Source organism: Puccinia triticina, chromosome 9A (genome assembly GCF_026914185.1).
Source record: "Puccinia triticina chromosome 9A, complete sequence".
NCBI classification, from domain to species: Eukaryota; Fungi; Basidiomycota; class Pucciniomycetes; order Pucciniales; family Pucciniaceae; genus Puccinia; species Puccinia triticina.
In genome coordinates this window covers 940,635-954,445 of record NC_070566.1, presented here as the reverse complement: position 1 = coordinate 954,445, position 13,811 = coordinate 940,635, and the positions used below count along the sequence as shown (strand labels likewise).

The 13,811-nt window shown below is 45.8% G+C and overlaps 3 protein-coding genes across 3 annotated transcripts; 2 read left to right on the top strand and 1 right to left on the bottom strand.

Moving 5' to 3' along the window:
* Positions 1-2,971: 2,971 nt before the first annotated feature.
* On the top strand, positions 2,972-3,586 carry PtA15_9A100 (uncharacterized protein; the record flags this gene model as incomplete). The annotated part of the gene is made up of 1 exon (XM_053172274.1): positions 2,972-3,586. The coding sequence occupies one exon, from the start codon at positions 2,972-2,974 to the stop codon at positions 3,584-3,586; it is 615 nt and encodes a 204-aa protein (XP_053023530.1).
* A 281-nt stretch (positions 3,587-3,867) lies between these two features.
* PtA15_9A99 (uncharacterized protein) lies at positions 3,868-6,533 on the top strand (the record flags this gene model as incomplete). Its single annotated transcript, XM_053172977.1, has 7 exons — positions 3,868-4,111; positions 4,900-5,149; positions 5,209-5,333; positions 5,402-5,530; positions 5,602-5,718; positions 5,845-6,345; positions 6,445-6,533. The coding sequence occupies 7 exons, from the start codon at positions 3,868-3,870 to the stop codon at positions 6,531-6,533; spliced, it is 1,455 nt and encodes a 484-aa protein (XP_053023529.1).
* Positions 6,534-9,148: 2,615 nt separating this feature from the next.
* Positions 9,149-11,094, bottom strand: PtA15_9A98 (uncharacterized protein; the record flags this gene model as incomplete). Its single annotated transcript, XM_053172976.1, has 5 exons — positions 9,149-9,486; positions 9,557-9,613; positions 9,713-9,944; positions 10,026-10,255; positions 10,974-11,094. The coding sequence occupies 5 exons, from the start codon at positions 11,092-11,094 to the stop codon at positions 9,149-9,151; spliced, it is 978 nt and encodes a 325-aa protein (XP_053023528.1).
* Between the last annotated feature and the right edge of the window lie 2,717 nt (positions 11,095-13,811).

The window sequence follows — 13,811 nt, the reverse complement described above, 5'->3', positions numbered from 1 at the left end:
GGGGGGACTCCCTCCCCCTCTGTACAAAAGGAAAAACAACATGAGAAAGAAAACCCATCCTCCTTTGCCCGCCTCTCACGCACGCCATCCGCCAAGCCACACTCCCACAACCACACACATTGTAAGACTCAAAAGGTGTTGTGAGACCCTTTTGCTGAATGGCAAAAGGTATGGATGAGGTGCAGGCTCTGCCTTTCTGTGTATCAGAAAACAAGACCACCAAGGTCAGCTTGGCAATTTATTTTGTGATAGGATATGTTCAAAGATGAGATATATAAGAGGATTGTTGTCAATGTCTGAGTTTGATTGAGTTATTGATGTATGAGATAGGTGATGGTGACTTGATGTCTTGAGTGGGGCTTGAACCTAGGTCCTTGGCCTGGGGGTATATAAGTTCAAAAAGTGAGGGGTGATGAGGGGGAGAGGGAGCTAAGCTCAACCAGGAGTGGAACCGGGGACTGGGTTACTGGTGAAAGGTATGTGAACTGAGTGGTGATATGAACTGATAACTGTAATCTGGGATAGAGGATAATATGAGTGGTGATAAGTGAGTGTGGTATATAGACCGCCGGATGGCATGAGGAGGGAACAACTGGCAGGCAGAGGCTTCCTTATATAGACAATGATGAGGGAATTGAGCTCCAGGGGAGCAGCTTTGGGGGAATTTGGCTGGTGAGAAAGTACAACTGAGGGAATTTAGCTAGACTATCTACAATGTGTTCCTTTGATATGCAAACAGGATCATATATATTCATACAAGGATTTTCCAAGACCAAATATATGCAAATGGGAAACATACATATCCAAGAGAAAATAGGACGTGAGGGCTGATAAAAGGAAGGAATAAAATTAATTCATGTGACTTATGCATTATGCCAAGTATGGTAGCCAAGAGTTGAGTTTGTGTGTGAACGCGCTTGGACTGGTGCGTGAAATCCGGTAGAAACATGAGGGTTGTTTTAGTGGGTGACTAGGGGTCATTTTGGTCCTAGATTCCATTTCTGATGTCCATTTGGCTGTATCTTGAGGCTTTTTGTGAGTACACATAAAATTTTGAATTTTTCTCCTACAAACACAGGAATAATGGCCACAACGTCATCCATCCATGCTGCTCTCATGCGGATCATCTGTCAAACTTGCCGCATGTCATTGCCTACCGTTGGACTCCTCTTGCCTCTGTCTAGCCTTCAATTCCGGGATCCCACACGCCGCCTCCACCCCAGCTACGCCCGCTGATGTAGCCCGCTTTGGCTGCCATGGCTTCCCCCTGTCACAGCCTATACTAGCCAGTCCGCGCTGATATGCGTAAGTTGAGTCCAGCTCTGCCGCCGCCGCGCCGTTTAAATAGCCCTGCGCACCGCCTCGTGGATATCCTCGGCACTGTGCCGCTCTGTGCCAGCCTTGCAGAATCCGCAAGCCTGTGCGGACAATTTGGGTCCCCAACCCAGATTTACCATCACACCGGGAGGCCAAAGTTTGCCCCCCAACGCTGTGGTGGACAACTCAGTGGAGGCCCGCATCAGCCAGAAATAACTCCAATAGGCGGTTTCATCAAGCCCCGGCGTTTCAGGATCAAGACTCTGGCCGAATTCTCTTGGTTTTCCTTTCTATCCCCTTGTTTTTTTTTTCCTCTGTTTCTCTCCTATTTTTTTCCAGTTTTCAGCCTCTTTGTTTGTTTCATTCCTGTTCCTTTCTTTCCCTTGTTTTCCTCTTCTGTTTCTCACCTGCGCGCGTTGGATGGGAGTGTAGGTGGTGGGTTGGTTGCGTTTTGTTTCTTTTGTTTGTTGTTTGGTGGTTCTGTTGTGTTGCGGTTTCTGCTCCCTTCTGTCTTCTTTGGTTGTAGCGTGCGCGCGGTGGGCACGAGGGCCTGTCGCGCAGCCTGTTGCATGGACTGTCACCAACCTTGAGTCTAAGTTCAGCCGAACTCAGAGGAGGGGTTGGCATGGTACTTCTTTCTGATCCAAGAAAAGTATCATCACAATTTTGGAGTTTATTTCTGTCTGAGTCTTTTGAGTACCCAATCTTCCCTGAGCTTATTGATCCTGGTCTGAGTTTCTTTTTTCCCGACGCACCTTGCGCATAGGTTCCGAGCCCTCATCCCGCATCCTTTCCTAGAGCATTCCTTCTCCTTTTCTTTTCCCCAAAACCTCAACACCGCCGAGGAGTATTCCAGTCCCCTTGCCCTCTCAAAATTCCTACCACCAGCTATCTTTCTGATTCCACCACTCTCATCCGGATCAACCACGAGGGCAGCTTTTTCTGCACCATCCCCTCAGCCCGCTGTCTACCGCACACAGGTAGAAGCGCCATAACGCCCAGTTGCAGCTCTGTTAGAGATACTCTTACAAAGGTGCCTTTGTAATATTGCATGTCAACTGGCAGCAGTTGCTTGAGATTTTTTCACAGTGTTTGATGTTTTTTCAAAGTCAGGTCTGGGTTTTTGGGAGAGAGTGCATCATTCAAGAATGTGAGTATGTCACCAAAAATGTTCAAAGGTGAATTGGTTGAGTAAGTCCTGTCCGGTTGGAAGAGGGGGGGCATGGGGTTACACCACTATTTGTTATAACCTGGCTACTAGATAGGTGCGCAAAGCCTGTTATACAGACTATCTAGTAGCCAATTCCGGATTCCCGCCAGCTCCCCGCGCTTCTGTTACATTGCAACCAAATTTACATGTTGTCCAACTCCAACCGACTCGAGGTGCGACTCGAACCCCCAACCTGCCGTGATACGCGCCGCAGTTGTACTGTCGGATTACGTGCAATCCGACAGTACGGCCGCCGCGCACTGGACTTGTACGACAGCAGTGCTATGAACGCTCCCTTGGAGGTATGCGCCCGGTGAAAATTGACCGACATCCTGAGCGGCGAGAGCGCGATATGGACGCTCTCAGAAGCCGCACACGCTATATATGTACATAAATCGAAATACATGATATCATAAAGACAGCCTCAATCATACCACCAACACGATGCCTCCGAAACGAAGTGTGTGGGCCACGGATTCCACCTTCCATGTCAGCCATACAAACACGCGAACTCGAACCCGAATACCTAGGCGAACATATATCAACGAACGAGCCGGCTTGGCAACAGCCATTGAGACGGGGCGACAGTACGGAATGCTGCCACGATCCCGGAGGCGAATCCGCGCCAGAAATATTCAGCTCACTCCGAATCCTGGCAGCAATGCTTTCCGCGACGGGGACGATCCAGGACCACTGCACACGGAAGACCATCACGATGTCCTCCAACCAGCTCGTGTCCATTCCAGATTCCATCGGCTGCGTTTATATGCCGAAGCACGGGAGCGTCGGACTGAAGAATGGGCTCAAATAGAAAGTCAAGCTGCTGCTACTTATATGTGGTGTGAAGCATATAGCAACAACTGGACTACTGGAACGTTCCCACAAGAACCTGTACCCTTTGATTGTAGCTGCTCGCCGGAAGAGATTTCCCCCCGCCTGGTGGACCTGATTGATCTTCAGCGTACGTCCTGGTCTTTTCTTGCTTCCCCAACCCAACCATCCAAATCACCAAACATTTTATGGTCTATATCCCAGAACGCACCACGCAAGGCAAATTGATTCCTTTTTGCAATTGCACACCAGACGTGATCTGACTCTTGCATTATGGATTTGTTGCAAGCTCCGCCAAACGACCCCGCACTGCCTTCTCCATCCCGCTCCTTCAGTTCCATTACAAGTTATGGCAATCCACAACAATTTCAACCTCCGGATTCACCAAAGCTCTCTCTTCTTTCCTTGATAGCCAACACAAACGACCTCTCCTTGCTCGCGGCTCAACAAAGAGCAGAAACTTCCAACTTCCGTTCACCTATAGCTCTGATCTCTATGACCGAATACTCATGCTGAAGGAACAGCTCTTGCAAGAAGGCTTACAAACAACCAACGAGCAGAAATGGGCTTCCAAGTGCCCTCGATGCTTTGGCCCGAGAGAAAATGAGGTTAAAATTTATCCAGACGAACCCGACTTCATCATCGCCATGGACGGGAATTACCAGCAAAGACACTATGCCCACGCTAGTAAGGACTCGCCTTCCAATGCACAATACCCGCCAACATTCTTACCACCCTCCGAGGTCAACACTAGTGAAGCTCTCTGCGAATCCACCGATGCAAATGTGACTGGAATCGAGGACCCATGCGCATTAGCCCATAAGGCAGCAGATGATGCGCGCGATGCTACTACTTGGCAGAAATGTGATGACAGCGGTCTGTTTGCTGGGGCCTGCCGACACGACATCCCTCTGCTTTACACAAATGTTTACAAATCAGGTGAAAAGTAAGTGTCTCATCCTGACCACCGATTCACAATGTGATTGATAGGGGTTTTTTTTTGTGAATAGATTGTATTATCCAATATCTATCCTGGGAAAGATAGTGAACTCTTTTCCCCAATCAAGGATAGGGGTTCTCTATGACATCGGATGTCAGCTGGAGACTCATATTCAAAAGGCAAGCAATTCTCTTCTGATTTTGATGTTACTTCACATCACGTACTCATGAATATTGGAAATGAATCCATTGAACAGCGCTCTCTTTTCTCGGATCGGCAATCTGATCTGATGTTTGGAACTTCAGTATTCCACTCTTATGTGCACGAATGGTCGTGCCAGGTGAAGTATAATCCCCGACTGAATAAGGCATGGGGACTATCCGATGGAGAGGGGCTAGAACGATTATGGGCTTTCTTGTCCCCATTAGTATCTATATTGCGAGTTTTGTCTCGCTTCCGCCGTCTCATGGCGGTTCACAACCGCACTCTGTATTACTTGGCGGGATTAAATGAAACCGCTGGTAAGAGATACTTCCTCTTCAAATATTTTGCCCCGAGTTCAGTTCAACCTCCAGTCTAACGCCACGCTCCGAATCTGCAGGAGAGTGGCTGCTATCAAAATTTGCCTCGGCCGATGATATCATTAAGACAGCCCGCATAGCTCTCGATGCGTTGAACCAGCTTTCGAACCCTCACTCAATGACTGCAGGAACATACACAGACGATTTCTTCCAGCAGCAATGGGAAGACGAGCGCGCCTACCACCTTGAAACCACACGATCATACCAGGAGAAACAAAAAAAAGAACTCGGTCAACTTCTATGTCTAGAAGAGCAACTAGAGACCGAATGGTAAGCCATGCGCAATCTAAAGGGAACTCGACACTGAAGAACTAAAAGTATGTCTGCAGGTCTCGTGAAGGTTTGTCGCCAGCTCAAGGAATAGCAAGAGCAAGAATAGTATCTCGCCTCTCTGATCAAATCCTTGAACAGAGAACCAAAGTAGGTGACCCTACCATGCTAGAGAACTTGAGCGGTAAGTACTTTTTCTTTTCAAATTTACAATACCGTTGTTGATTATCTCATGTCGGTCGGCAATTGCAGTTCCTGAGCATGATAAAATGCTAAAGATCTGGTACTTGAAGACCGACCTCCGCCACAAATTCTTGGCATTGATAGAAGAAAAAAAACCGCTGGTTCGTGTCTGTCGCCCAGGAGAACAAACAACACTTGGTAAGCTCATCCCGCACAAATACCGATTTCACGATGCCAAAATTAATTGATGGTAGCAAATCCACGTCCAGGAACGGATGGGCAGCAAAAGTTGATCGAATCGGTTCGTAAACGAGCCCAAGCACTCCGAAAGGTGTTAAATAAGTACAACAAGCAGGTTCGCGAGTTTATTCGACTCTTCCCTGAGCGTGCCCACCCAAGGCAGTTGGAGTACGACGAACTCTTGAAGCTTGAATCTGAAGATGCTTTTTTGAATGATGGTCTATTTACCAATCGGAACGAGCCATGGGCAATCGACCCTATCACTCAAAAAGGAATCCGACATCTTGCCGCTTACAACCGCGGGCTAGAAGAACAACGTCGTCTGGGATGGGAGGTTCGTCAAGCCATGCGATGGGCAGTTGAACGACACGACACACTGTCACACCTGATCCTACAGATGACTACTGTCACCGGTGGCAGCAATCGCGAGTGGACCGAGCTAGTGGCGCATCCCATCCTTCAAACCCTTGTGGCCCACCCAATTCTACAATCACTCGCTGCTCCAAAAAAGACGACAGTGGCGAGATCGTTGTTGCAATCTGAGCTTGTGAAAATATATCAACTCCAAATCGCATGGCAGCGTACTTGCATCACGATCCTGAACAATACCCAGCAGCAACTTGGAGACGAAAACCTCCGTGAACGTTGGTCGCGGCAGCTGGAGCACATCGAGCTTGGCTATTACTCCATGATACCAGGTTCTGATACTGGTGCTGGCGAAACTGTTAATGGTGCTAGCGAGACTGTTCGAGGTGGCGCAGGAGAAGAATCTAGTGAGCTGGCGCCGGATCTTGGGTTGTTTCAACCCAATACTGATAGAGATGATGATGAAATTGATGATGAAGGTTATCTGCAAGACATATCTGTCATAGTCAACGAGACAATGATGGAGCAACTTGCAAATGACACTGAAGAGGTGGATGAGGGTGGGAATGCAACTGAAGTAGAATATTTTTTATGAATTGTGGATTACCAGTCATTTGCTCTTTGAATTTCTTTGAATTTCTTAAAATGTTCCATTTTCAATAGAATTACCCTCTATTTCATATTTATCAACACCCCCATTGAGGATCAATCATCTTAATACCATATCAGTTCCAATGACCCAAATTGCTGATGATAATATAATGTTCAAATTATTCTCACATATTGAGTCCCCAAGCTTCAATGAATAGTTGAGTGTTTACCATTCATGTTCAAAGTTGGTAAAATCATAAACTTCCCAGCTGAATAAAATATGTACCACCCAAACACTCAAAGCACAATTTCTAAAATGGCACACAATCATTGCTTAAAATTTTTATTTTGTGCCATGAAACGTTTTATGATTTCAACTTTGAACAATTCAATTCACTTTTAGATTTCAATTCCCACTCTGCAATGTTTTCCTCTTTGCCCATAAGGTCTTATTTTTCAACAAAATTATGATGACATAGCAGGTATAATTTTTTAATCCTTGGCATGAAGCATTGAATCTCTATGCTGCAACACTGATCACAGATAATGTGCCAGGTATTTGGGATGACCAAATGTTTTCAATGATACAAAATCAGGTGCAGCCTGTTCAAGTTTTATCAAATTCAATTCCCTTGAAGTAATTTAAAATTGTTGTTAAAAAATATGTCTGCCAGTCATGTGCCAGGTAATTGCAGTTAAGATGTGTTTTATGATGTGTTACAGTGGAGTAAAGCAGGGAATTTTGTTTCACAATTCAGAAATAACAAATACTCAATAGAAAATAAATCATCTTTAAATTGATGACTCTTGGGCATCTGTGCTGCTATATACTTAATTTACATATGCCACAACACAGATACACACAATTACAAACCATCCAGAAATCATATCCATTCAGATCAATGCCAATGTTTGAATTACTGAAATGCAATTACACCAATTGAGCAAATCTGTTCCCTGTGCAAAAAATCCCAAATTACCATTCCACACAAAAATATATGAAGTACACTAACTCAGAAAAACTGACAAGCCATCAGGGGAGAATTTTATTATTCCTCACTTAGTGACACAATATAAATTGCAGCCAGAAAAAGTAATTCTTTCCAAGACTCCATATCTGCTGACTCAGTCATTCCAAAATTCTCAGTTGGCTCAAGCTCAGAGACATGGCTTCTTACCATTGTTGCTATGTCTTGTGATGCCTTATATTTCTTCTTCTCTTCATTCCCCCTGACCAAAATGGTTGATTGGGTGTATCAAGTTTGGTTTGAAAGTCTGTATGAATCATAGTGTCTTTACTTTTAGCTTGACTCACTGAAGAAATTATTTCAAATGCTGTCTTGTGCTCTCTGATCAACCTGAACTGTTGAACAAATATGGCAAAGGGAATCTACATTCCTCAAAACAAAGCTGAATCTGTTCTAAAAATTAAATCATCATCTTTGTAGACCACTTCAACTTCCTGTGAGTTTATACCATGCACAACTGCTGGTACCCATGGTGTGTAAGGGCTGTTCCATTTAATTCTGACTAGAAATTCCAAGAACTAGCTCGGTGCCAGCCATGGGGACATGCAAGGGCACACAAATATCTTCTGAAAGTTGGTGGTTACTATTGTTAGCAGCCAGATTTTCCCACTCACACTACTCAAAAAGGAAAAAAGGGCAAATTAAGTGCTAGTGCAGCATTAGCAGTTGCTTTTTGAAAGCCACTAACTCTACAATTAACTATGGATCACCGGACCCAAAAAAAAGGCAATGTGTACACATTGCCTTGTTGGGTACAATGGGGCCCCTTTGTACCTAACAAGGCAATGGGTGAACATTGCCCTTGTTTTGGATCCAGCGGATAGTGTTAGTGTCGTCGTGTAGCGTAGAAAAAAGCTACACTAACTTTTAACATAGCTTTTGTCTATGCTAATGCTGCCTGAGGAGAAAACTGGGCAGAAACAGGCAATTTTTGTCCCTGCGCAACTACAGGGAATGGGATGAAACTGGGCAGAAATGACAGCCCGGTTTTGTTCCTAATTATAGGGAAACAAAACTAGCCACTTGTTTCTGCCTGGCTTCTCCGCCCCTAGCGTAGCAGGGATTTTATTCCGCTAAGCTACCGGGAAGGAAGAAATCTGTTAGTGGCCAATCCACTATGCTAACCGTTAGCAGAGCGTATTCTTTCTGCGCTAACGCTAAAGTCAATGTTGGCACCAAAAAATACTACCCTACAGCTTATTTTTAGCGCCGTAAATTCCAACTAACACTCCAGATGACTGGCCAAAACTAATTGCCGCTGCACTAACCTGTAGTGCTCAAATGGCGTAGCATAGCAACTCTCCATTCTAAGGAAGTAAGAAACCAAATCAATTTATAGTGTTAAGGAACAGCTAAAAATCTTCCTCTGAAATTAATAGGCCCTCCTTTGCTGAAGCCAGGTACATGCACAATTTGGTTAACACAAAGTGTTAGAACAAGCATACTTTTGTATCAAGCCCAAGGGATTCAGAAACAGATGGATATTGCTAGGCTTGGTCTTGGAGGAGGAGGGGGACAAGAGGGAGTGACCAAGTACAAAAAACAATGGTGGGGTAAGTTAAAAAAACATCACAAATTGATGAAACTTGAGTCAGTCATCATCCCCATCATGATTGCCTCCATTGGCACCGCTGCTGGATTGGGTGTTGATCACGGAAGAGGATGGTTGGGCCGGACAGTTTGCCTGTGATGCTGATGATGTTGGCACCACGCTCGGAGTCATAATTCGTCGAAGAATGGTGTGACCGTTCTTGAGATCAAGCAGGAGCATGGAGAGATGGTCCTTCTTGACTCGCTTGTTGTCGGTCCGTAGCCAGTCTATTTCGGAGCGGGCTTCTGGAGCAAGCTCAAGTTGGAACTTCGCTTCTCGCAGCCGCGTCTCATTGGACGCCCAAGGCCAGGAGGTTATGATATTGTTTGTCTCGCGAGCTGAAAGTTGAAAACTTTAGCTACCAGTTGAAAGGTTCAGTTCAAGTTTCAAACCAGCGAAGTGACCCACCAATGAACTGAGCAAGCTCTGTACATAATTCTGAGCGGATCTGTTTCAAATTTTTTTCTAGCAGGGTCAGGCAATGTCAGTGGCAGACAGGTGGTAATCATCAGTATCATCAGGGGTGGATTGATTGCAGGATGGCTCGGAATTTCCTGTGCTTACTGGATGCGCCCGGAATCTTCTCCCCGACAGCAATCTGACCTACTGAGTTACCGGTGACAAGTGCCTGGAGTCGGGCCGAGTACTGGTTATTACCATCCATTTGCGATATCTCGCTGTTTGGTTTGAAAGCACCAGGGGTACATCGGTCGGTTCGGAAGCAGTGGTTGGATAAGTGCTTTGATACGGCAAAGATGACAACCTCGCAACAGCATGTTGCGGAGAGATTTGCTGCCTGACACAATCAAAAAAGAAAAAATACATGTAAGTTGTGGAGAGGAGGTCAGAGGACGAGGTAAGGTGTAGCCAGCCTCACCTCGCGTGCCCATCTGTTCATGGTGAGATCGACTTGATTTTTCCGAGCCAAGTTGGAGACCGTACCGCGGATGACTCCGGTAGAAATTTTTGCTCCTTTGACAGGGGGTGCGTTCTCAGGAGTATCTTCGTCTTCGTCAGTGACTTCATCCATAGCCAACTCGGCCGCCGTCAGCTCATCACCTCTGCGACGACGAGAAGGGAGTGGGCGCTTGGGTCGGAGACTCGAATCTTCCAGATCCTCATTCCCCGCATTGTCATCATTGTCATCAGCATCATCATCATCGTCATCACTCTTGTAGTCGCTCTCGTCATCAAGGTCTTTGGTAAGTGCCGCCTTCTCCTCCGCTGTCAACTGCTTATAGGCCGCCGAGAGTTTCTTCATTACTTGTTTGTTTTTGACGCCCTGCCCGCCTGGCAGGAGTATTGAGGTTAATTTGGACTCGGGAGAAGGAGGGAGGCAGTCTGGCTTACTAGTTTGGAAGATCTTGCGGGCTTTGTCCGTCTGCAGGAATCGGTTCCAGCAGTTGGCTTCACAAATGGCAACACGTCGACCCCTGCAGCAAGAAAACTTCTAAGCTTGCTGTGTCTCCGGTGGATAAGAGAGTAGAATTTGACTTACAGTACTGCCCAGACCATGGGCATAGAGACATGCAACTCGATTGCTTTGAGAATCATTGCCATCTCCTGCTCATGAAAGAGCTCCATGAAGGTAACTTGGTCAGCCGAGGACATGGACGACTTCGAGTTCTCTTGGGCAACCTTGCGAAGCTGTGTTGCTGACATCTTCTGAAGAGTTTAAATCGGGATTGGATATCGAGGGTTATTGGGATCCTCGGATTCATACTTGCGTTTTTTGGCCGACTTCCTGGGAGCTGTTTTCCCTACGCCTGCTAGCGGTGGTTCAGAAGGAATAGGCATTGGATCAAAGAGTTGAAGGTACACAGACAGGGGTGGTTTAATGAGTTGAAGTCAGGCGACAGCGGGTGACGGCAGGTGATGGCGGTTATCTCGCCGCTCGGGATGTCGGTCAATTTTCGCCGGGCGCATACCTCCGAGGGAGCGTTCATAGCACCGCTGTCGTACAAGTCCAGTGCGCGGCGGCCGTACTGTCGGATTGCACGTAATCCGACAGTACAACTGCGGCGCGTATCACGGCAGGTTGGGGGTTCGAGTCGCACCTCGAGTTGGTTGGAGTTGGACAACATGTAAATTTGGTTGCAATGTAACAGAAGCGCGGGGAGCTGGCGGGAATCCGGAATTGGCTACTAGATAGTCTGTATAACAGGCTTTGCGCACCTATCTAGTAGCCAGGTTATAACAAATAGTGGTGTGGGGTTAATGACTGTCTTGTTCTGTTTAGGTTGGCTGAATAGTTGAGAGTAGTCTATTTTTCCGGCAAAAATAACTGAGTTTGTGGTTTGCACTCCCTTTGTGCCAGTTTGATGTTTCTTAGTATACCTTGTCACTTTATTGCATACAGGGTTGGAAAATCTCATGGGAATCTCCAGTGGAAAATGAAATTCCCTCCAAAGCATCCAAGCTTTTTGGAATGGCTGTATGTACACTGGCTAAGGTTGCAATCCGGCCCTCTGGGTTTGGGTATGGCTCTCCCGAGATCCGAACCCAGTGTATCCGGCTCCAACACCGGGTATCCATTGGGTCTTCATCTTTTTTTGGAAATCTGCACTCCTGAGCCTCGAAGTGATCTTTTGCAGTGCACGTGGGATCCCTAATTGCCAGCCAGCTCCCTGGTTGCATCTGGCCGCGAAGATGCCTACGAAACTCTCCATTGAAGAAGTAGAATCCAGCTCCAACTCCAATATTGAACAATTAACACCTTCCGCCAAGAGCCAAGAAAGCAGCAAGAAAAGCTGGGTCTGGCAATATTTCAAGACAACAACCATCCAGGGTGTTTCTCACAATGTTTTCCAGGCAAACAAGACTCCCAGAGGCAATAATAAGTGCCTGGCAAAACTTGTGGTTGACAAAAAAGGATCCACTAAAAGTATGTCCAATCACTTGGAGCGCTGTCATGGAATAACCGAAGGAGGAAAGTCAAATACGGGTGCAATCACTAAGTTCTTACAGAAGGGAATATTACCAAAAAAACTCAACAGCAACACCTTGACCTCTGTGATTGCTTGTTTTTTTATCAATTGTAATATCCCTTTCCACAACATTGAACATGAAGATTTTCGCAAACTACTTTGACTGATCAACCCAGACACGATGCGACTTATCTGTGGAAAAGATACTCTTGCGGAATTCATACGCAAATCTTTCCAGCAAGGACAACAAGTTATTCAACATCAGTTCCACGGACTAGAGTCTAGAATCAGTTTGACATGCAACACTTGGACGTCTCCTAGCAATATATCTATACTCGGCGTTACTGCACACTGGATTGCAAAAGACTTTTCTCTCAAGTCGATGATCTTGGCGGCAATACCAATTGAAGGAAGCCATGCTGGAGATAATCTTGGAAGTCACCTAGCCAACATACTCGCAACTTTTGGCATTTCCAATAAGATCTTCTGTATCACGGCCAATAACGCATCTAACAATGGGACTATGGGGACCCATTTGGACGGTGCAATCCCTTTCAACTCAAAGGAATGTTTGCTTGGTTGCATGGCCCATGTCATTAATCTTGCTGCTCAAGCTGGAATAAAAGCATTTACTAAGCCGTCACCAGCGTTGGAAACACCTGCGAGTCTCTTGGGTATTCTAAACAACCAGCCATCTACAGTTGAAGTGTCCTCTATTGTCTCGCGCCTCAGTGGCTTCGCAACATTCCTGAAGCACTCGCCACAAAAATCAGAAGCCTTTGACAGAATAGTCAAAGGTATCATTGGAAAAAAACTGGCAATGATCCAAGATGTTGCGACAAGATGGAATTCAACATTTGCTATGCTTCAAAGGGCATTAAAACTTTGTGCTTGCATAGCGATTTTCTGCGAAACAAACGATTTGAATGAGAAATACGGACTCTCTCTGGATTAATGGGTGAAAGTTGAACAGATCTGTAAATTCTTGGAACCTCTTAGTGAAGCGACTGAAACAGTTTCACCCGATAAAAATACCACTCTAGTCTTTGGTGCACCGGTATACATCTGCTTGATACAAAGGCTCAATGATGTGTGTCTTTTCAACCACTTGCTCCCCCTACATCATTGTTTTTCTATACTAAATCTTTTTTTGGTATCATGGTGAAACAGGCTTTTACAAAGTATGGAGAGCGCAAACTCATCCCCGCTGCCAAAGCAATGCTCAACAAGCTGAGAGGTTACTTCGACGCTTCTATAAAAAAACCAGTGTACCTTTCTTCAATGTTGCTCGATCCTTGCATCAAAACCAACGCACTCACCTCTGAAGCCCTTGCGTTGATGAAGCTGAGCAAGGAATCAATTCTTTGGCAGTTCAAGGAACAAGCTGAGCAATTTTTTCTTAATCATTACAATAAGAATAATGACAACGTTCAAGAGAAGGAAGCTGTTACTAGAAACACCTTGATAGCAAGTATCTTCAAAAAAAAGAAATGGCAGATCAGCTCACTCAATGAAGAGATTGACTTCTATCTCAACTTGGAATGCGAGGACAAATCATGTGATCCCCTCAAATATTGGAAAGCCAATCACAAACAGTTTCCAAGCCTTGCAAACATGGCAAAGACCTACCTCTTGGTACCCGCTTCGAGTGCTCCCACCAAGCAAGCCTTCTCTACATTCAAGACTATACAAGGAATCGACTCAATGCCACCACCCTCGAGGCATTAATCTGCTTG